Source organism: Clupea harengus, unplaced genomic scaffold (genome assembly GCF_900700415.2).
Source record: "Clupea harengus unplaced genomic scaffold, Ch_v2.0.2, whole genome shotgun sequence".
NCBI lineage: Eukaryota > Metazoa > Chordata > Actinopteri > Clupeiformes > Clupeidae > Clupea > Clupea harengus.
This window is the reverse complement of record NW_024879706.1, coordinates 68,050-90,186: the sequence shown is the minus strand read 5'-3', so window position 1 is coordinate 90,186 and position 22,137 is coordinate 68,050. Positions and strand designations below refer to the sequence as shown.

Sequence of the window (22,137 nt, the reverse complement as noted above, 5' to 3'; positions counted from 1 at the left end):
ATACTGACAACTCTAGCAACCAGCATAGCAATCACTTCAGTTACCTTAGCAAACTGCATGACTACCTTAGCAGCCAGCATAGCAACCACTTCAATTACCATAGCAACCAATAGCCTAGCAGCCAAATTGGTTACCATATTACCATTCTAGCAACCACTATAATAATGACAACCTAGCAACGCCCTAGCAACCAGCATAGCAACTAATTAAATTAGCTTAGAAAACACCATGACTACCCTAGCAACAACCTCAATCACCCGAGCAAAATCCAACCAACCACTACCATAATGACTACCTATCTTTCTATCTTTATTTTCTTATCAACTTCCCAGTCTCACACTTTATACTTTACACCTTTCTCTTCATTTGTCTCCTGTTCTCTATATCTCTGTCTTTACACACCTCTCCTATTCCTTTTTGGCCTCCTTCTCTTTTGTCTCTCTCTGCATGCCTTGAATTGCGTTAAATGTACCGATCTTTTAATCAATATTTATTTAGAATGTTTAGCTTTTTTGCTTTGCATGCACTGGTATATCCTTCAGGAAATGCACATCTAGTTACTCACGTGGGTAAATATACAAATAAACACAAAAATGACTAGAACATAGGGAAATAAGCTCACTAACGAGTTTCAAATCAGTCTAAGAAAGAAAGACCAGTTGAGAAGGTTGGCTGGGTCCCACAGGGTTCAGTTTGGTTCAGCGCTGCTGTGCAGAGAACACACACCGATAAGGCGTAGCTGGGAGTGTGTCATATTACATTACACAAAAAACGTCACTCATTCGCAATCGCAAATTCAAGTCAGAAGACAAGGCGACCTCAAGTCTCAGTGATGGCGTTCGTTGTCCAAGTTCTGGTGTTTTTGGGGACCCTTTTAATGGTTGCAGCTGGTAAGATTAACAGAATTTAACTATTTACATGCGATTGAAGTCGAAGGTCGAACACTGGGCATTAGAGAAAGCCCGACTCTTGGTAGCTAAAGCTAACTAGCTACCGTGTATCTTTTTTTTTTAAATTTCATCGGTTATGGTCCCTGATCAAATGTATTCTCGTGAAATATTTGAATATACAAGTTAACATTAATGTAAGCATACACCCAAGGCTAAAGAGCCTATCAGAGAAACCTAACGTAAGCCAACAGTGATAAGTTATTTTTGAGTCCACATGTCTAATGTTGTTAGCTTTTAAGGAGCCTTAAGGCTTGTAATGCAAGATGCACTAGTGTGGTTGCTAAACATAATATTCTGAGGGCAATGAAAATAACCTTTTAAGACAAGACAATGTACTAAATGAACTGTAATTCAGTTGAGAAATCATAATTTTTAACTTTCATCTGTATTTCTGGAACTCATCCTTGTAAGCGGGGCTACAAGTAAAACAAGCATACAGTGAATAGCCTAGATAGATCAATGGTTCTCAACTGGTCTGGCCTTCGGACCCATTTCCCATGGTCATTAAGTTGCGACCCAAATTGTGTATAATTCAAAACATAAAGTAAACTTAGTCGCAAACATAATAGCCAATATCCGTCACATGTTAGCCGGAAATTACAAGACAATACGTTACGCAATATAACTACAGTAGACAATTAGCTAAACGTTTTAACTTTTCTTATAGAGTTATGAATTATAGCATAAAGATTCAATTAGCCCACTAGTGGCATCTATGTAGACGGCTAGTAAGTCGAGGCTCTCCCAGCTTACGTTACATCAATACTCCAGCCGGCACTTCGGACTCTCATACGTTAGGCTATTACACAAAAACATTATGTCTTTCCCGAGTGCTCCTTTGTGATTGAGGCTTAAGAACCGGAAAGACTTAGCTTTTGCCATTTCAAAATAAACGGTTCGTATGTTTTCTTCAACAAGCATTTATGTTCTGAAAGAACAGACACTCCGCGACCCATTCATTCAATGATTCTGCGACCCACCAGCTGAGAAACACTGGCCTAGATCATGGCTGTAAGCTTTTTTTTGTATGAATAGCAGAGTGCTTTCGCTGTCTGTTGCCATTGTATATTTATAATATGTCAACGATGTGAAGTGAACTAATTGGGTTAATATGGTTACCACTTGACAGTTCATTTGCCCATAGTTTTTGTCTTTTAATTTTTCACTTTTCAACACTTCTTTTACTTTGAAATGTTTGTAACAGTCGGCCTCCTTCAGCTGGCCTTCTCATATGAGTCCACACCAGCCACTTGTCAGTTACCTTGTCAATTTCGCTGCTTTCTATTAAAGTCATAATTTCGCTACTTGTAAGTTTGACACAAAGACCTTAGACAGATGGATGCTTGATAAGTGTAAGTCTTGCCCTTTATTAAAGAGAGCCAGTTATCTTGTTGGTGAAGGCAGAAGTGCTTTTCAACAGTTACTGCTGAAACAGCCACATTACTGGTTTCTGATGACATTCATTTGTACCCAGAGCCTGAAAGCTCTGTTCATGTATTTAAAAACGATCTGGTAAGCATTAACCATTAAACACTTTTTCTCAGTGTTGTTTGATAGCGTAAAATAATACATTCATATTTTATTCCTTTTTACTTTACAGATGATGATGATTGTAAGAGTTACTATGATGGCAGCACATATCACCAATCGGTGGACTGCAAGTATGGTACATACTGCTGTGGTAGCTGTGAAAAACGATTCTGCTGTTCAATGTCTTCATTCCGTTTCAGTGAGCATGACCAAGAGGACTGCATCATGTATGTAACAGATCAAACCATTCATTTTTATATCTATCACATTTTACAAATACAATACTACTTGTATGATTTTTTCTATGTACATTTCAATTAGGTGTTATTACAATTTGATAAACAAATATTAAAATGGGGTTAACAAATGTATGTGGGTTTACTGCAGGTAATTATGTTTTTGTGTTTTATTTTCGTATTTGTGTCAGATTGAAATGGGCCTTTCTAGATTAAGGTAGTCTGTGTGTAGATATATAAGTTATATATATATATATAAACATGCTGATGTGTCTGTTGCATGTGTGTGTGTGTACATTGACATATAAATAAATCATGTGAAATATAAAAGATGTTCTTCAGTTTGTGTAAAACAATTTGTACATAGTTTGTTTCCGCCCCAAAGGTCCAGTGGACCAACGACATATGCGATCTCTGGGATTGTTGCTTCCATGGTCGTCGTCATCCTCCTTGTCATCTGCTGTTGTGTGTGCCCCTGCTGCTGCCTCTATAAAATGTGCCGGAAGCCCAGACGTAAGTCCTTTCTTCTAAACTCAACCTTGTGTGTGTGTATGTAAAAAAACAATAACTTACTTACTAATTATTTAGCCAATTCAGCCAATGTTCTGTCTCAGTGGCCTCCTGTAAGGATCTGACTCTTGGTCCATTTCTCCTTGACCTCTGTAACCCTCAGGTGTTAAGTCAAATTGTAGAATTTTGATAGGAAAGGAAGAGGTAAATGGTAGTTTAAGTATTCTGCTTGTTTATCTGTGATAATTAATTGCCACTGTATGGATACAAAGCAGTGAAATCAATGAATCTTATTATATTAGCTCATTGTTGAAATTGAAGTTTGCCAGTTTGCAGTTAATGGTCAAAGTTGATAAATGTACAATGTATGTTAAGTTGCTTGTCGGGAGTAAGCGGGTTGTCAGGGGAATCGACTGCAGAAATACAGAAACGGTGCAAATAAAATCACACAAAGTACTGTCTAATTTCCTGACCCTCTACATAACCTAGTGCGGATGTTTCAAGTTGAGGGTACATTCTGGGATTCCCCACCCAGACTGAGTCAAGTCAGTCATTACCACACTCTTAACTGTCTGTCAGTCAGGAAGTGACCCCCCCCCCCCCCCCAACCACTCACCCACCTCAAATGGAACATTGCAGTGGGAGGAATCTAGAAACAATGACAAGCCCTTAGCTGTAAGGGCCAACTTGCAGAATGAGTCCTTGCTTGTTCCCCTGAAATCATGACAGCTTAAACATGAAACAGCATGGCAGCCCTGTTTTTCTGGCTTAACTTGAGGAACTGAATGCCGTAGTTGCTGTTCATAAGGAAGTGTATACTGTATTTTCCTATTGAATGCACCGTATATAAACTGCATTACAGTATTTGATTTAATTTCATAAAACAAACCCGTGAATTGACTGCACCCGTGTATTAACCACAGTTTATTGAACCTTATGTCATGCCATGTAGTTGTGGTGCGAGTACTACTAGCCATTTAAAAGTTGTATGAAGTAGGGATGGGCATTTCAAGCAGGAATACTACACCTCCACCCCCTCCCCACACGCACACACACACACAAATACCCCATTCCCACTCACAGTGAAAACCATTTCTTGAGCATTATGTAGTATTATGGTGTGGTTTAGGAATGGACGCTAAACCTTTAAAACTATTGTTAACTGGTCCCCTGAAACCCTCGGGGAGCCTGTGCAGCCTCATCTTCACAAGTTCATATTCCCACATATTAACATGAGTGCATCACATGCTAACAGCTGCCAACTGTTACAATGGTTCCCTAAGTTAGAGGTACGCTAGCAACTACAAACGCGCTCCATAGCATCACTTTAAATACAGTCTGCTAGGAATACACAACACCCCTTACTTTATCATTATGGAAGACTGAGTGGGAATGAAAATCTATCCAATGTTGTTTTTCATATGTGAGAGAGGGAGAGAGAGAGAGAGAGAGAGAGAGAGAGAGAGAGAGAGAGAGAGAGAGAGAGAGATCCATTCACGATTTATCTGATAGAGTTTCTGTGCGCGTTACTAACTACCAGACAGGGAAAAAATGCATTCCCGTGTGTAGGATGCACCTGAGAAATGACGGTAACACACCACACCTAATAGGCTTAGCGAGTATCCTGCGACTATTTTGTTGAGATTGTGTTATCCCTCTGTGCAGCGGTGATAGCAACAACACACACGACAACAGTGGTCACTTCACCATATCCCCAAAACACCACCCCTGCCCAACAGTACCCAGGGTACCAACCTATGGCGCCGCCGCAGCCTGGCTATGGAACCCCAGCAGGGTATGGTGGTCAACCCATGCCTAGTGCACCATACCAAGGGCAACCATACGCTCCTGGACCCCCTCCTCCTTATGTGGAGAGTGGTAAGTATCTTATTCTTATTCATTTTAAACCAGACTTGGTTTGATATGCAAAGCAATACTGGTGTGCTTTGTTCATGATAACCAGTCTAGTATGTGCATAGCTGTTTAACAGTTTTAACATCTATAGCAGATCTCCTAGCTTCCTTCCCTTTGAGCGCTCTCCTCCTCTTTCTCCCTCTCCCCAGTGCTTTTCTGTGCATCTCTCCCATTGTTTTACCATTATCTCTCCGTAGGGCCTGCCATGACCCGCGACCCAACTGGGCTGAACTTACAAATCAGATCATACAAAATAGATACTTTTTTTTTTTTGTTACCGTAAATAGACAAAACTCCAAAACATCAGGGTTACAAAAGGTTTTAATTTCTAAGAAATAATGGAGATCTTGGAAAATAGTGTAAATGGTGGCTGAATGGGAGTGTATGTATGTTCCCAGGGATCTATGGCCCCAGGGTTGTTTGTCCCACAGGTCCTATATTCCCAAGGTTCACTATCCTCAGGGTTACCCAGCCTGTTATAATAAAATATACTGTATATACGCCAATGGTGTGTGTGCGCGCCTCATGACTAGTAACTAGCATGCACTAGGGCCAGTCATAATCATAGACATGTATATGTCATAACTACCTTACACCACTGACTAGGGCCCGTCATAATCATAGACATGTATATGTCATAACTACCTTACACCACTGACTAGGGCCCGTCATAATCATAGACATGTATATGTCATAACTACCTTACACCACTGACTAGGGCCCGTCATAATCATAGACATGTATATGTCATAACTACCTTACACCACTGACTAGGGCCCGTCATAATCATAGACATGTATATGTCATAACTACCTTACACCACTGACTAGGGCCCGTCATAATCATAGACATGTATATGTCATAACTACCTTACACCACTGACTAGGGCCCGTCATAATAGCCTGCACCTGTCGTAACTACGTTACGCCACTGAGACCTCCTCTTTCTTTTTTTTCTATTAGTTACAGTACTACAAACTATCAATGACGTCCGCAACTTTCCTCCTTCTCAGATAATCATTATAATCAGATATGGTCGATGTGACTTTACACAGTAATACTGACCCTATGCTGACAAGATAGACTGAAGAAACTCCTTAGATGGTTGTGTTTGTACATAAATGTAGTTTTTTGCTTAGATTTTTTTTAAGTTACAGAGAAATAGACACTGTTCAATCTAAAAACCCTGATATTGTAACCAAAAAAAAAATGTCTGAGGAGATTTGCAAGGTATCTGAGCCAACTATCTAACTTTAGCACGTTAGCAAGATTTTACCCACAAAGTAGACCACTTGCTAGTGAAGTTACACAGATTTGTGTTTAGTTATACGTGGATGCCAGTAGCAGTGCGTGACACTTAAAACTGAGAAAGCCCCAACATGAGTTTGGACATGGCTTGGGAAGGCTGTGGGGTGGTAGTAAGCATAAAATACAGAGGGTGTATTTAGTGGTGTTGTCATGACTGGTTTAATCTAGTCAAATTCATGTTAAGAGTACATCACAGATACATTTACTCACAAAAATCTCCCCCTTCTCACCATGGCACTGAAAAGGGATGGTGCCCTTTAAGACTGACTCCCCCACCACAATGGTTGGGTCCGGGCTTCCCCCACGACTGTGGTTGGTTCCGAGAGAAGCTAATTGGACTGATGAAGCCAAAGTGGTTGTGCCCTATTAAAAAGGGGCCTAATTTTCATGAGAGGGAGACTGGCTGAGAGGCACATTGTCAGAGAGGCAGTAAAGAGCACCAAAGAGGACTTGTTGAGGCATTAAGGTAAAACACTTCCCTGTTGTGAGGTGAAGTGTTTTGGGTCTAGATGTGTGGACACCGTTTGCCTTGTTCTGTGTGCTTGTTCTGTGTGCCTTGTGTTGTGCCTAGTTCATGTGTTTATTTTCTGTGTGGCTAGCTATGTACTTAGCTTCGGGCTTAGTGCCTGGGCCTAGTTTGGGGCCTGGCTTGGGCCTTGAGAAGGTGTCGGTATTTGGGGCTAATCGGCCAAGCAGGTGCCCAGGGTGCCAGGCACTGCCAGGTGCGTACGGCCTGAATGTTTGATTTGTTTGTTTGATTATATGGGCACATGTTTTGGGGTGCTATAGAGCCCTTGTTAATAAATATATATATTTTTGTACGGAAACACCACCATCTCCTGCACGTTTTTTCCCCATCTTCACCCAGTCCAGTCGTCACATCCCTAAAAAGAACGTGGGGTGACCGTCCGGTCCCTCACAGTAAGAGACATGATGACATGCACATGATGACCTCAAGTCGTCTTCTTCAACAGTACCCGAAGTAACTAGCTAACTAGCGTCTTAGCTTAACTTTTGGTTATGGAACCTTATCCTATTCTGTTTTTCACACAACTGATGTCTCGTCCGTATTCCTCCCTTTCATTTATTCCAATTATTCACAAGGCATTGTGAACACAAAGATGTGGAACAAGAAAGAAGTACTTGGTTGACAACAGACAACAGAAGACTCGCTATGTACAAAAAAAAAAAGTCAGGGCTTATAGCCCTGTCAATATAAATCTAAAACTAGCGTGGAGTAGTGAACACTAACATTAACTTTCAACTGGCTCATTCTCTAACATCTGAAGAAGACAATTTTATATTCCACAAATGTTTGACATCAACGATATGCCCCTTCATTCAGCCTGGATTCGTCCATTGTAGACATGCATTGCCATTAGCAGTATATAGACCATCTTGCCCCTACAAAAAAAGGGTTGGTCTATCAGCAATCAATTGCTCTTTCTGTGACATCTGGACTGGTGGGTGTTAAGAGTGAATTTTGACAGACTCAATTTGTGAGGTTGTAAATAGTGGGTTGAATATTACCTGCTGAATCATGAGAATGGTATTTTAACAGAATATTTTGGCACTGTATTTTCGGAGGGTGAATATTGAATTTTGAATTCTGGAATTTTGTTTTCAATTGAAATATACAATCACGATGAATTGCAGTGCAGAACAATTATGGCATTGTTACTGCTGGTTTTTTATTAATTTTTTTATTTGTGTCAAATTGCAGTGCAGAAGAATTCAAGCACTGTTATTGCAATTTTTTTCTTATTCAATTCACACAACATGACATTTTGCTTTTAGGATATCTGGCACTGTTATACATCCATAACTAGGTACTAAATGTAACCGCCTCTGTCCCCACAGCTGGCCCAGGGTATCCTGTCAACTACAGCCAGGCAGCATTCACGCCAGGTCAACAGCCCTACCCAATGCAACCACCAGTACCAGCTGGTTACCAGACCCAGCCTCCGCCATCCACAGATTTCAATTCCGCTCAGCCTGCCTACAATCCTGCCTATGTTCCTCAGCCTGCCAAGCCTGCCTACTAAACACCACATGCGTTCCTAACCAAGCCCAAGACGGATGCAGACCCCCCCGGAACACCGTAGCCCTGCTCTGTTATTTACTCTTAATTTAGAGTTTTGCAAACCTTTTTTCCTAGAGTGCCAGACCACATTATTGATCTGAAATAGAAATCCGCCATGCTGATCTTTGAGACTGTTACTTAGTGTGAACTGGCAGCTTCATAGAAAGCACTCTTTTTCCTTTTCCTTCCTTTTACTCTTCTTTCCGCTTTGCCTTGTGAAGCCGTAAGCAAAAGGGAATATATGTGCCGTATGTGAGTCATGTCGTTGTGCAAGCAGTGCAAGCTATGTCCAGCACAATACTAGTATTATGCACTGAAGTCAATTCTTAAGGAAAAGTTTACATGTCACTTTATTTTAGCATATATAGAATTCTATGACGTGCATTTAACTTATATGTGTGTGTACCTTCTGACTGTGTGGAGCTACATTTGTGAACCAAGGTGAGTGATTTTTCTCCATAAACCAAATGATTTCGAATGGTTCAATCTGAATTCCTCTCTTCCTATGAATTCTCAGGTTATGTCAAGCCTGAATGTAAAATTGCTCATTGAACTAGCGATGTTTTGTGGTTTTTTAGTTTTCTCCTTCTAGTTTCACAGTATGCCTTATTTCTCTTCATACTGGATGATGTTTGAGGTATTAGTCAAGAGAAAAGCCAACCAGTGCTTTGGTTAGGATAATTGTTGTAACTGTAATGTAAACTCGAGGGATAGATTTCTTCAGTATGGAAGCCTTTTCACAATTAGTGTCAACTTCTAATTTATATGAGCTGAATAATATTGTCATAATATGTTATGAAAGAAAGTGTCTCTTTATGCATACTGTGGCCAACAGGATATCAAGTTCAAATATTGTGATTACAAAATTAAACAGGTTTAATTTTGACCATACCAGTTCAGTTGAAAAGGTAAAACTGGTAGCCTTATATCCCTATCGGGTCAACAACCACCAAATATTGCATTGGCATTACATTTTATACAGTACGTCTTCAAAAAATGGTCCATTCTTCTGAATCCTTCACAGCTTTTCAGATTTCACCTGTGTTTGTGACATGGGGCAAGCTTAAACTCTTGGTTTAAGACTCGCTAGCCCCAGCCAGTGCCAAAGGCCATCTCCCTAACGGACACCCATCCATCCATGGTTTAATATTGATTTCAGCTAAATACATTTGCCAAGTGCCTTTGTTTTACACTCTTTTACATTTTCTTTAATCCAACTTCTGCATGCATCGTTGCATTTTTCTAATGGACATCCATGCCACGTTTGGCCTGGGCCTCTGCTGAAATGGCTGTAACTATCTTTTGAGACCTCAACCAAGCCTTAGTTATGCATACAGTTCTGTTATGTTAACTTGCATATAGGTGGAACTCTGGTTAACAAAAGACAAATGTAAGTGGTATGCTGTATGTATGCATATGCTGTGCAATGTTTGTTTTTTTTTTAATGTATATATGTCCTTTACCTTTAACACATTTTTATGTCAACAAATAAAGAACATGCTTTAAACCCAGTCTCTTGCGGGAATCAATGTGGTCTTAAAACTGTGCTACTATAGGCAAGGGTATATGACATAGGTAAAGATTCTGGATAAAGTCTTCCTTTAATTACATATGCCAGCTATGAGTTACACCATGACCATAAAGTTAACATACATATAGTTGACATACAGTAACACAAAAAGTTACACAATCACACTTAAGTAGGAAAATACAAACAGCCTCAAAAGTTCATAACACATTTATGACATTCTGGAGAAATAATTCAATTTGGTCATGTTCTAGTCCAACACCAATCCCTAAATGAAGAGATTGGGTCATCAGAAGCCTGCGTCAACCTCCATGTCTTCAACGTTCTCAGCCACAGAGCGACAGATTTCATCCAGTGCTAGTTCTAGAAGTCAAATAGGGAGACAAGTAAATACAGATATTATGTTTGTTTAATACTGATATGTCAAATAAGTGAAGGAAACAAATATGACTTTCTGTTGCAATTCTCCATATAGTTAATTCCACTACATCAGTACGGTAAACATATTTTTTCTAATGAACTCTTTTGCCCATTCGTTTTTTAAAAGAGGGCTTACCTTCGCTCTCTGTGAGGTTGGGGACCATGCGGAAAGTGTCCCTGATGGCTGGGATCATCTGCTCGTACATGTGCATCACATCCAGACAGTGGTCCGAGAAGTTGGAGTCGTTCTGCAGCAGCCAGTAGAGCAGCATGAGGGCCTCCCTAAGAAGAGTCACACCGGGCCCGGTCCAGTTCGCCTGCTGGCCCAGACGCCACTCGGCGCTGTGCATACGCAGCCACTGCCTGTGCAGCAGAACCACCAGGGTCCGCACCACCTGCCCACACATGCACCACAGGATTCATACATTTAAGGCGGCCATTTCCTTTCCCCCTAAAACAGACCCAAGCCTTGTGTGCAAAAGAGTTGACAAAATGGCTGTGGGGGAACATTTGACCGGGAGGAATCTGCTATACCCAAACCACTGTTACATACTATAGAAAAGTGTCTGCTAAATACCAGTCCTTAACCTTTATATGTACTTTACAGCGCCTTGCAAAAGTACTCAACCACACTGAAAGTCAAAATATACTTCCACATATTTTACAAATCAGCATCTTCATTGTGAACACTTCTGTACAAAATATGTAATTAAGTTTGTAATTTGTAATTAAGAACACAGTGACAACACAGGGTTGAGTAATTTTGCAAGAAACTGTATGTATGATTTCAAAATCAACAATTTCTCCTGAGTGAGAAGGTGGGAATGGGACCGGTGTTATTTCTGTAACAATGAACCCACTTAAGATCCCAATTGCATTGACTATCAATCATGTCATCAATAGTTTGAAGTATGTAGAACTCAAAATACATTTTCAGGGAACACCGCGGTATACAACATCAGTTTCACATGTACCTCACTGTTGCATTGACAAGATGTCGCAAAATAAGTGGTCCACAGGGAGGCCTTCTGGATGAAGAGCCTGGACAAAAACCGGATCATCTGTCAATAAAGAAAATGATCACACCCATTTAATCACATTCAATTGTCTTAACAATTCATTGATATCAGCAATCAATTTCTCATTAGAATGGCATTGCATCTGTAGTCAGATTTGCAAGCATCATCAGGTTTGAAACTGAGGTTGTAAAAGATAAAAACACCCCAATCGCTCAGTTTGTGAAATTGTGGACTCAAAATGGCAAATTCTTCCCGAAGGAGGAACGCAATTAGTACAGTGGTAGGGATTTTTGCATCTAGCGAGTACCTTTGGAAGGCATTCAGTTACTCTCAGGACCCTGAGAAGATGTCAGTGCTAGTAAGGGTACCATTTCAAACGTTGGCTTTTATGACAGCAATGGAGGTCATTAAAAGGGTTAGTGGCGGTGAAAGACTGCAGGAGCGTCCCCGGTTACCTCCCATCCAAGATACTATGGATGACGTGACGACGCTGACAACAACTGCTCCATGTACCTGTCAGCCAAGTACAACGGCAGTCTGAAATGGGCAATGATGAAAGTGAAACCTAGTAAAGGTAGGAGTGTTTCTATCAGTAAGGGAACACTGGTGGAAGAGAGGTTTTATACTGAAGTTGAGGTGATTCCCTCTATTGTAGAAAAACATGTGAAGAGTTTAGGCAGGTGGTACAATTCCACATTGAGTGAACCCAGGACAGGTTTCAGAGCTTGGATCATGTATTGTGAAGGTTTCATTACTATTGAAAATACCAACTTTCCTGGTAAACTGAAAATGTGGTGCTTGCAGTTTGGACTTTTGCCATGCGTACGGTGGCCTTTGACTGTGTTTGAGATTGCTATTACAGAGGTGGAGAAATGAATAAGGCAGTTAGGAAATCACTTGGGTGCTACGTTGTCTAGGTACTGTAGCTTTGCATGGAAAGGGAATTTTGGAGATACCAATGACCAGCTAGGGGGAGGAGTTCAAATGTGCAAAGACCAGCCTGAAGATGATGGTCACAGTCTAAGGATCCAGTAGGCAAGCACAGTGTTCCAACGATAAAACCAGGGAAGAAGCGGAATCCACGAGAAGTGGTTCAACATGCACAAGGCACATTACAGCACAGCGATGTCATTGGGCAGGTACAGGGCAGGGTTTGGGGTAGCTAGGTGACAGTTGGAAAGCATGGGGTAAAGGCTACATTGCCAGAGAGGAAACCGATGGTGACAAGCTTGTTGTTGTATCCTGCTGCTCAGGTTCTATGGTTGGCCAGTGATGTTGTTTTGTTTGGCAGTTATGGGCTGCTGTCAGCGCATGTTGTACTGTGAAGGAGGGCCTTTATGGATCCCAGGTACAATATACGGTGCGTGTTGCAGTTGTCACCAGCCACTTGTGCGTTGTTGTTGTTGTTGTTGTTGTTGTTGTTGTTGTATCCTGCTGCTCAGGATCTATGGTTGGGCAGTTGTTATGTTGGTTAGGTTAGGTTGTAGGGTATGAGTACTTGAGATTGGTCGCTGTGGAAAGTCCCCGACCAATAGCACAAGGAAGTTAACATCTAAATGAATGATGACATACCTCAATTTCCAGTTTAAACCAGTGATCCTCTGTAGTACTCTTATCTGGTCTGGAAATCACAAGCTGGAATATTTTGAGAAAGGGACAAGAATCTGAAGAGAAAAAGGTAAACAACAATAATACATTTCGATGACATGACCCGTCCATGAGTAAGTGAGCAGTAAATAGCAGTTTTCTTTAGCATGATGACGTTAGCGTGATGACCACTCACATAGATGAGAACAAAGCTTCTCTGCCATATCATCACTGCTGACTAAGATAGTCAAAAGTCTCACAGAGAGAAAGATGGTGTTGAATGTGGAGTCCAAAGATAGGCACTGTGACAAGGACTGACTTGCCATGAGACTGTCAAACCTAGAAAGAGAGGGGGAAAAAAGTATGGACAAGACATTAAAATGACCAGATCTAGAGGTATATTCGCTTACTGAGTGCACAACCCATCTAGGAATCAAACTACAACCTTCACTTTCATTTCAGTTTTGGTTTCAACTTTCATTTAGCAAAATCGATCAAAAACAACAAACAATACACAATCTAGTAAACTGATGCAAAGACAACTTGCTTGAGAATAGTTAAATGTAAACTCAGCTTTTACATCATGTCTCGTACTCCTACTCCACAAAACTGCTTCATTCTTTCAATACTAAGATTACATTTCTTCCATCTCGCTTGTCAAAAAGCTTCCATGCATTAGTCTGGCGTATGTGAGGCTCACCTTCGGAGCTGCCCTTCATCCGCTCGCTGTGCAAGCAAACTCAGTGTGGCCAGACTGCCTATCACAAGCGCCTCCTTTTGTGTGGTGCTACAGCTGTAGGTCGGATCTGCTAGCTGAACCAACCGCTTGAACAGAGGATGCTGTGGGAGTTTACGCTCTTCTCTCTCCCTCTCTGAGGCTCCCCTTCCTTTGGAGGTCCCTGGCTGCTGGTTGCTTGGTGCCGCGTTTGATTGCGCCATTGCCTCCATTTCAAGAGTGACCTCTTGTGATGGCTGGGATAGCAGAGTCTGTACGGCCTCGTCACTCTGAGACACAATGAGACGAACCGCTTTCACGGAGGCCAGGGCGATGTCCTCTTGGCTGAGTAGTGTCTCCTCAATGTTGGAGGACAGGGGGCTCACAGAGGAGCTGGACAGGGAAATGCCACGTAGAGGACTCTTCACGGAGCTGTCCATAGTCTCCAATGTCTGGCAAAAGAGGCTGATGTGGTGCTCCAGTAATGGCAGAAGGTGCACTGCACCTGGGCAACTTTTGGCTGAAGTCAAGTGACCCTTGGTGTGCACCTTGGGGTGTGTAGGATAACCCAAGACCAAAGCACTCAGGCCAGACATGGCTAGGCTCTGTAGCTGGTTGAAATGAGCATGAGGACGGGACAGAAGACGTGCGTCCGTAGAGCAGGCAGAGGAGGAGGAAGTGCTGGAACCGCACAAGGACCCTCTACAAAAGGACAGGCAGTGGACAGGAAGTACATGTTGTTTACAATACAGCCTTATCTGAGCAAACCAGTGATGTTTAGGACTTGGGTCAAATACATGTACAAACAGTGCTTTTGGAGAGTATTCTGATGACTTTTTGGATAGTTTTAGATCTGTTTTGTGTGACAGATGTATTTTAGGTATTTTAACCTTTCACAATTACCCCACAAGTACCCCTTCCAGGCCTGTGGAGTCAGATGTGAATTGAAATATTTGTCTGAGAACAACTACAGTGGCCTTTGAAAGTTTTTCGAACCCCCTTGAAGATTTCTGAAAATCTGCATAAATTTGACCTAAATGAGATTAGATCTCAGATCTTTAAAGTTATAGAAATTGATAAAGAGAAGCCAATAGTACATTCATTTAAAAAAAGTAACGTTTTTATTTATTTACCAGACATTAAATGTTAAAAAGTATATGAACCCCTCCGTTGGATTTAGGTCCAGACTTCGACATTTCGAAACGTTACATTTCCTCTCCCCTAACCGTCCATCGGTGGACCAACGTGTGTGTAGAGTCCTTCTCCTCTCTGTTGAGCTGTTCCTACTAGCATAATGCAGAATTCATAGTTATGTCAATGATGACGACATGTTGTCCTGGCCCTGATTCGGATTTTCAGAAACCTCTGTGGGCGTCACAAACTTTCTAGCACCACTGTATAGGGGAATCTGTCCTAAAAAGTGGGTGGAAACTGCTGTGTTTGTTTGCAATTTTGAACCCAATCCTAAAGTACTGGTGCTGACTCAAACAGCAAAAAGCAACAATGCATTTCCACCAGGCTGAGGGCAGGTTGCAGAAGCTAACCCCTTAAACTAAAATGGACCCCTTGCTGCCCCCTGGACATGTGCTCTCCCCAGTATGTCACTATTTTTTAAAGATTTATTTTTGGGCTTTTGTGCCTTTAATCGAAGAGTGGGACAGGAAATGAGAGGGAGAAGAGCTGGGGAGTGGACAGGAGAAATGACATCGGGCTGGATTCGAACCCGTGTCCTCCTGGGCGTCAAGCCCAAATGTGGTCGGGGCTACTGCTTGCGCCACAGTGCCCCCCACCAGTATGTCACTATTGTTCTGATAATCTGCTTATAACATAATTCTACCTCAGAGAGCCGTGCTGAGAGAGGAGTCCACACAGTGAGTCGGGGCTGATGCACAGCAGATGACACAGACCCAGAGAGCTGGGGTCCAACGGATGTTGCAGCAACAGATTCAGCAACACTGACCCTGCATTAGGACAGAGAGGATCAGTTTTGGTCCACAAAATCCCTGTTTCAAAGAAAGCCACTTCCCTATAAATGACTACGCCTGATACTGTCGATGCTTCACACGTACTACTGTGCTGAGACGGAATGTTCATTTGCCTATGTGATGCAAATAAACTCACCTTGCTGGAGCTGTTGGACAGGGAATGTGTTTATAGGTGTTTCTTTTTCAAAACCATCTCTGATCTGTTTGGTACCTGAAAAACACAACAAAAAAAAAAACACAGCCTGTCAAAGATTAATATACCCTGAAATATCTTCATTACATGCAACTTAATACTGTTTTAGGATACTGGTCCCATGATTTTTCACATTATTAGGACCCTACCGTCTGCAGGACAGGACTTCAGTGGGGAGGGTCTGACAGACAACTGCGCTGTAAAGGTCTCCTTGGTGATGAATGGACTGCCTCCTGGAGAAACATGAGGCTCTCTGTCCTGCTGCAAGGTGACTGTGGAAGTCATCTTGGGGCTAGTAAAGAGACATATACAAACAAAGGCTACGCTGAACAAATGTTGCCTTCTACAACCATGATCATACACATATAGCACAGACTAAACCCCCCCCCCCCCCCCCCCCCACACACACACACCCACACACACACACACACACACACACACACACACACACACACACACACACACACACACACACACACACACACACACACACACACACACACACACACACACACACACTTTCCTCTACAGTGCTTCCAGTTATTAATATCCCATTTATTTATTCTTGACTGAAGGTATTTGTATAACCCGACACTTCTTTGTTCGTGTTGCTTTTCCGACCATTGTCCATTCTTTGATTCTTACTAGTAAATAATCACTAGCACAGCCAATTGGTTTTAGAAGTCACACAATTAGCTAAATGGGATCACTTGTGTGGAGTCAATGTGTTTCATGTGATCGTAGTATAAATACACCTGTATATGGAGAGTCCAGTCACTGGTGAATAAGTATCCTGGCAAAAACTACACCATGAAGACAAAAGAACACACAAAGCAACTCCACGCAAAGGTTATTGCCATCACAGTTACAGTTAAAGCCATCATTAGGAAATGGAAGGAACATGGACAGGCCGTTTTCAAAAACTGAGTGGCCATGCAAGATGGGGACTAGTGAGGGAGGCTACCAAGACACCGGTGACGACTCCTCTGAAGGGGGATTTACAAGCTGCCGTGGCTGAGATGGGAGAGGCTGTTCACATAACCTGTTGCTCAGGTTCTCCACCCAGGGTTAGTCACAGATTTATGGGAGAGTGGCAAAGAAGGCCACTGTTGATAAAAGCTCATATGACACCTTGGCTACAGTTTACCAAAAGGCATGTGGAAGACTCACGAGGAAGAAGGTTCTATGGTTCTATGTTTGGAGTAAACCAGTCAGTGCACATCATCAGAAACACACCATCCTCACAGTGAAGCATGGTGGTGACAGCATCATGCTGTGGGGATGCGTCTCTGCAGCAGGCCCAGGAAGGCTTGTTAGGGTGGAGGGTAAAATGACTGCAGGAAAATGTTGGGAAATTCTAGGAGAGCCTGAATGCTGGCGATAGATTAAACAGTGTGGAAGATCACATAGCCAAAAAACCTTCAATTGAGCAAGGCTTGCTGCTTGCAGTTATCTTGTTAGTTATATAACTTATTTAACATTTTAATAATAATACGTGATTAGCGTTAGCTAGTTAATTCATGTCATTACAGATTGGCTAGGTTCCAACAGTAACCTACTACAATATTGGCGCTATAACCTGGTGACCTAATGTTACAGAAACAAACCCCTAAAGAACACTATCAAAATCAGCTCATATACGGTAAAAACAACACACACAGATGTATTCATTCACTGCACAGCATTACCAGACGTGTCCTGCGTAGCCTCAGTACCATCCAATAACAACTGAAACAGTTCATTGCCTCTACCTCTGCAAGAGCATCATTGGTCCACAATGTTAAGTTGCTTGTGTCTTTTGTCTTAGGATGAGTTGATGGGCTTTTGCGTTCTTAGATTGGGACCTGTGCACTCTTCCCGTCTCAACTAACTTAGAGTCCCGTCCCCTTCAGGTCTCATTTCAATATTCTAGATCAGGGGTTTTCAACCAGGGGTCCGTAGCCCCCTGGTGGTCCGCGACGGCATTGCAGGGGGTCCGCGACATGAGCCTATGTTGATCAGTTCACCATTGACTATTTTTATTTTTATAAGTATACCTGGGCCCGTCGACATATTTATGTCTGAATAGCCAAGTCGCATTGCCCAAAATACTGATGTAGACCCATATTCAGCGAAGAAATTACACTGACAAGTATTATAGGCAGAATATGTGTGCGGGGGGAGGGGGCGTGGCAGCGGCGGTTACAAACATGAAAAAGAAGGGTACGGGACTATAAACTGTTTTGGGAATCACTGGCACATCAGTGGGCCGCGGATTACTTTCTGGTCAGAATGGTGGTTCAAAAAAACAAAACCAGTTGAAAACCCCTGTTCTAGATGGATCTCTGCACTTGTGTACTGTACATACTGTAACCCCTTCTGCCATACATGGGATGATATTAACAATGAATGATTAGTCCACAATACATCACTGTTTTTTTGCGGGTAGTTCTCAATTACAAAGGTTCTGAACTTCCAAAAGTGTGAATACCTTATACAGGCACTGTGAATAAAACAGACCTGTTTTTGGCAGAGGGTGTTCCAGGGAGTTTCCCTCCTCTCTCCGAATGTTGAAGTTTGCTTTTCATTTTGTTCATTTCTGCCTCTTTAAAATGAAGCTCAGACTGCAGGGATTGGATCTGCAATAATGGAGGCCACTTCATCAGAAATCAATATAGACATTATCAATGCAGTAAGACATTATTGATAGATATGGACCTGAGCATAATGCATAAGGAACACTGGAAACAAGCAGTAATTGCCTCAGTTGCAGATTACACCAATACAAATCTTGAATTAACCCCTATGGCAATGATTGCCTTGAATAATTCCATACAAACTGGTGCCTTTTTTCCCTCTTTTCTTCTTTAATGTGATTCTTTAGAAATCATCAGGTAGAATAAGTATTTAAAAATGCAAAACCTCACCAAACCCAAGATTATAACATTAACCTCACTAGTATTCAACTCTTTTTGCGAATCTTGCATATACTGAACTGGACATTTCAGAGAAGTACAGTTACCTTCTTCGAGAGCTCCTTCTCTCTGTCACTCTGGGCTTGAGACTTTTCCTTCTCCTGGTGATACAGAGCCAGTCTCTGCTGCTCCTTCTCCTGATTGGCCAGCCTGATGGAGTCCCTTAAGACACGGATCTCTCCATTCTTCATGAGGATCTCCTCCTCTACCTCCTTCAGCTACCGTACACAGACATATTTTAAAGTTTTGTATTAGTCTGTTTGTATTCATAAAAAATGATCTCATATTGTGGAAACAAGATGGCAATATGGCTGTAATTGTGTAATCGTGTTTCTATCTTGATCACAATATTTGGCTATGTACACACTGTTTGTGTCAGATTTAAACAGAGATTTACGTGATGTACTTTTAACGTCTGTTTCACCGAGTTATGAATCTCTCTCCATTCATTTAGATAGGAGCTTGATCTTGTTTTGGCGTTGGCATGGCCAAGATGGCTGCCGAGTGGCGCTACTTGCCTATGAGGACTTTGATATAGTTGTACTGTACCCTACCCCCCCACCGTCTACACATCTACAAAGGGTATCCGTTCAAGCTAACCTTTCATTTTTAAAAGGACAGACTACAGTGCATACTATGCTTGATCTAGGCACTGGCATGTATGAGCAGAGCGACAGGTGGAAAGTGAAGGAGCTGCTAGAAATAAATAACGATATATTAATTGGAATAATTACAAAGGTGTGTGTGTGGACACCTTATACAGAATCATGTAAGAAGATTTTGTGGAAGGCAAGTTATTGTCTTCTTCATATTGAGATAAACTGATCCTACCTTAGATCCTAGGCCTATCTGTGAAGACATGTAGGGCTACTCATTGAGAATCATTAAAAAACTTAGGCAAATTTCTTTCAGAGAAAAGTTGTATTTGGTCTGCTAGCTTAATTTTGTATTTGATTTCTACTGGTTTAGAAGCAATGGAACAATGCCAGTTCACATCCACCAATAGGCATTTTGCGCTAGGTTGATCAGGTATTAAAGTGTACAAAGTTTTAGCATGAAATTCTTAATCCACAGATTTGGTCGCACACTAGAGCCCGGAACCGCTTCCTCAGAAGGACCTTTGCTATTGAGGTACCTTCCTCAGAAGGACTTCTGCTATTGAGGTACCTTTCTCAGAAGGACTTCTGCTATTGAGGTACTTGGAAAACCTTATATAATATTGGATTTATCTTGATTTTAGTTACTATAACTTTAGATAACATGACATTAGTGTAGTGAAAGCGTTTGTTCGTCATTGCTCGTTTGTTATCCATCAATGACGGGCCTCCAAAATTAGGTTATATCGGCCAGCCTACAATTTATTATTTCTTTATGTAGCACAATGTGAGTTAACACTTGAATGTGCATTTACATTTTTTATATTTTGGGCATATAGGTGTGAAAAATATCATTAAATTAAGTTACTCACTACTAACGAGTAGTCGTTTTATGATATATTTGATGGGTACTTTTACTTCTACTTGCGTCATTATTATTATAAAGTAACAATGCTTTTACTTGAGTACAGCTTTTGCTTTCCCTACCTACCTCTGCTTGGAATGCATGATATACATACAATCTGAAATACATTTTTATGCAAGGCTCTCCACTGAACTGCATTCGACTAATAAAACACAGTGCAAAAGAAATCATATTTAGCTGAATAGCAAGACTACAATTATCATCATCATGTTGTCCTTGTTAACAAGACATCATAACACAAAACTACAAGGGATGACCAAAACACCCACCTTTTCCAAAAGGGTAGCATGTTGTGCTTCCAATTTGCTGTAGCAGCTTTTTTCTCCATTCCTCTCAACTGACTGGCCATTACCTATCGGGAAGAAGACAATAAAAAAAGATTGCAACCTAATGAGATATTAGTAGTCAACTGCTTAGTAAATGTCACATGTCACATCTGTTTGACACCTACACATGTGATCTGTATAGAGGGGTCGCTTAGATGTACATGTCATACTATGCAACTTCATGGGTATGGAATCAATGTCCTTATTAGCACTTTGGTCTACCAGTGGAGCTACGATAACACATTTTACTCTTTGTGACTGCCCAGGGGGGCACAGTGGCAACGTTATAAAGATACCACTTCAGTACCACCTCGACTTACCAGATGTAACGCTACGTCCATGACTGGTCCTGACGTTGCCGATTTCAACACCCCTGCTCGGTCCGGGATGGTTTGAGAGAGCAAATGTTCTTCTGCCCTCTGGTTTACTGTGTCCTCCTGGACAACGTACAGGATCTACGGGAGTTTTAGCAACTGTGCCCTGAATATTCCGGGTGATGGCCTGCGATGCTATAACATCTATTTCATTCAGATCGTCTTGAGTAAAATCTTCTTCGTCCGAAAATGGATCCGGGACAGCATCGTGGTGGTACTCTTTCAGTCGTTTACTTGGGGGATATTCCATGAGTAACATAGGATTAAGTTAACGTTACTGCGAGAAAAGAGGCAATTCAGTACCGTTAAAGTATATCTTGTCGTACTCCAACACTTTTTCTTCATGCAGCTGCGACAGTGACTACTGGTAGTTTAAGAGGGTATCTGATAACCTTTGCCAGACTAGAGCCGCTGAATTAAAACTGCTTGACATCGGGCTTAGCTATGATTTAGCTACTTTTCTCTGGCTAGTTAACGCTACATAGGTTTCATCTGCGCGAGGGCTCCCAAGTCTCCAAAGTACAGACTATGTTGAGGGTTTACTACGATAGCTAAACAGCTAACTTAACGTTCAAAAGAACGAACGTGTCCTATGCCCATAACTCCTCGCTGCGTTAACTTACTTTGGTGGCCAGCTAGCTTGCAAGCTAATAGGTTACTCGTGTAGGTATGAGTGAAACTCAGCCTTTCGTGTACTGTCTGAAAGTTTCATACACGATAAGGTGATGTTACAATAAACAAGGCAGAATGAACGCGCTATGATCGAAAGTCCTCTGCTGTAATGCATGGTGCTGATACACTCTTTTTCATTGGTTGAATAATGTTGTGGTCATACGGAAAGCTAGAAAGGACAAAAGAGTAATTTCAATCCACAAAAGATTTTAGGATGCCCCAAAAGATTTTAGGATGGAAGTATCCGGAATGAGACAGAGGCTACGGTCGGATAGTTCGTCTTTTCCCAAACACTTTTCCTTGACCTCGATGG

The 22,137-nt window shown here is 41.7% G+C and overlaps 2 protein-coding genes across 2 annotated transcripts; one reads left to right on the top strand and one right to left on the bottom strand.

Annotated features, from left to right (window-relative positions):
- Positions 1-216: 216 nt before the first annotated feature.
- Positions 217-10,037, top strand: shisa10.1 (shisa family member 10, tandem duplicate 1). The gene is made up of 5 exons (XM_012819939.3): positions 217-890; positions 2,551-2,707; positions 3,102-3,229; positions 4,892-5,104; positions 8,308-10,037. The coding sequence occupies exons 1-5, from the start codon at positions 833-835 to the stop codon at positions 8,490-8,492; spliced, it is 741 nt and encodes a 246-aa protein (XP_012675393.2). The 5' UTR covers positions 217-832; the 3' UTR covers positions 8,493-10,037.
- Positions 10,038-10,112: 75 nt separating this feature from the next.
- Positions 10,113-21,913, bottom strand: LOC122129936 (ATR-interacting protein-like). The gene is made up of 13 exons (XM_042704676.1): positions 21,099-21,913; positions 20,722-20,804; positions 18,979-19,149; positions 18,477-18,595; positions 16,127-16,269; positions 15,921-15,995; positions 15,637-15,760; positions 13,785-14,501; positions 13,281-13,423; positions 13,070-13,161; positions 11,453-11,539; positions 10,615-10,873; positions 10,113-10,421 (listed from the first exon to the last, which is right to left on the bottom strand). Exons 1-13 carry the CDS (start codon positions 21,409-21,411, stop codon positions 10,348-10,350), a joined length of 2,400 nt encoding a protein of 799 aa, XP_042560610.1. The 5' UTR covers positions 21,412-21,913; the 3' UTR covers positions 10,113-10,347.
- Between the last annotated feature and the right edge of the window lie 224 nt (positions 21,914-22,137).

What these genes read in the sequence shown, in the direction of transcription:
- shisa10.1 (XM_012819939.3), top strand. Translation starts at nt 833, where the DNA reads ATGGCGTTCGTTGTCCAAGTTCTGGTGTTTTTGGGGACCCTTTTAATG. An exon ending in GACCAAGAGGACTGCATCAT is followed by an intron (nt 2,708 to 3,101) that starts GTATGTAACAGA and finishes TCCGCCCCAAAG; the next exon opens with GTCCAGTGGACCAACGACAT. An exon ending in AATGTGCCGGAAGCCCAGAC is followed by an intron (nt 3,230 to 4,891) that starts GTAAGTCCTTTC and finishes CCCTCTGTGCAG; the next exon opens with CGGTGATAGCAACAACACAC.
- LOC122129936 (XM_042704676.1), bottom strand. Translation starts at nt 21,411, where the DNA reads ATGTTACTCATGGAATATCCCCCAAGTAAACGACTGAAAGAGTACCAC. An exon ending in TGGACGTAGCGTTACATCTG is followed by an intron (nt 20,805 to 21,098) that starts GTAAGTCGAGGT and finishes TCTTCCCGATAG; the next exon opens with GTAATGGCCAGTCAGTTGAG. An exon ending in TCTCAGCACGGCTCTCTGAG is followed by an intron (nt 14,502 to 15,636) that starts GTAGAATTATGT and finishes GTCCTTTTGTAG; the next exon opens with AGGGTCCTTGTGCGGTTCCA.